Source organism: Phaethon lepturus, unplaced genomic scaffold (assembly GCF_000687285.1).
Source record: "Phaethon lepturus isolate BGI_N335 unplaced genomic scaffold, ASM68728v1 scaffold29877, whole genome shotgun sequence".
In the NCBI taxonomy this organism is placed as follows: Eukaryota; Metazoa; Chordata; class Aves; order Phaethontiformes; family Phaethontidae; genus Phaethon; species Phaethon lepturus.
Window position 1 is genome coordinate 1 of NW_010550265.1, and position 281 is coordinate 281.

The 281-nt window shown below is 66.9% G+C and overlaps 1 protein-coding gene across 1 annotated transcript in view; it reads left to right on the plus strand.

Annotated features, from left to right (window-relative positions):
* Window positions 1-20: 20 nt before the first annotated feature.
* Window positions 21-281, plus strand: part of ISCA2 (iron-sulfur cluster assembly 2) — a gene marked incomplete at its 5' end in the record, with an annotated part of 1,157 nt that continues 896 nt past the window's right edge. The window contains one exon of the mRNA XM_010290516.1: window positions 21-185. Within this exon, the coding sequence (XP_010288818.1) occupies window positions 21-185 (165 nt within the window). The remainder of the gene's footprint in view (window positions 186-281) is intronic.

The window sequence follows — 281 nt, forward strand, 5'->3', positions numbered from 1 at the left end:
CCTCTCCCTGAGGCAGCTGGTGTCCCGCTCCGCTGTGCGGGGGACGAGCGCTACTCCGGTCCCCGCCGGCTCCAGCCTGCCCGCTGGGCAGCCCGCTGCGGTGTGCATCGTCCTTCTCCCAGCCGGGCCCGACGGAGAATGACCCCAGCGAGGGACAGGTCTTACTCAGCGAGAGTTGCGTGAAGGTAGGGACCCCGGGAGGCAGCTCGAGTGCCTCTGGGAGGGATTTCCAAACTGCTTGGCCTGCCCTGGACACAGAGAGGGGAGACACTTGAGTGTTT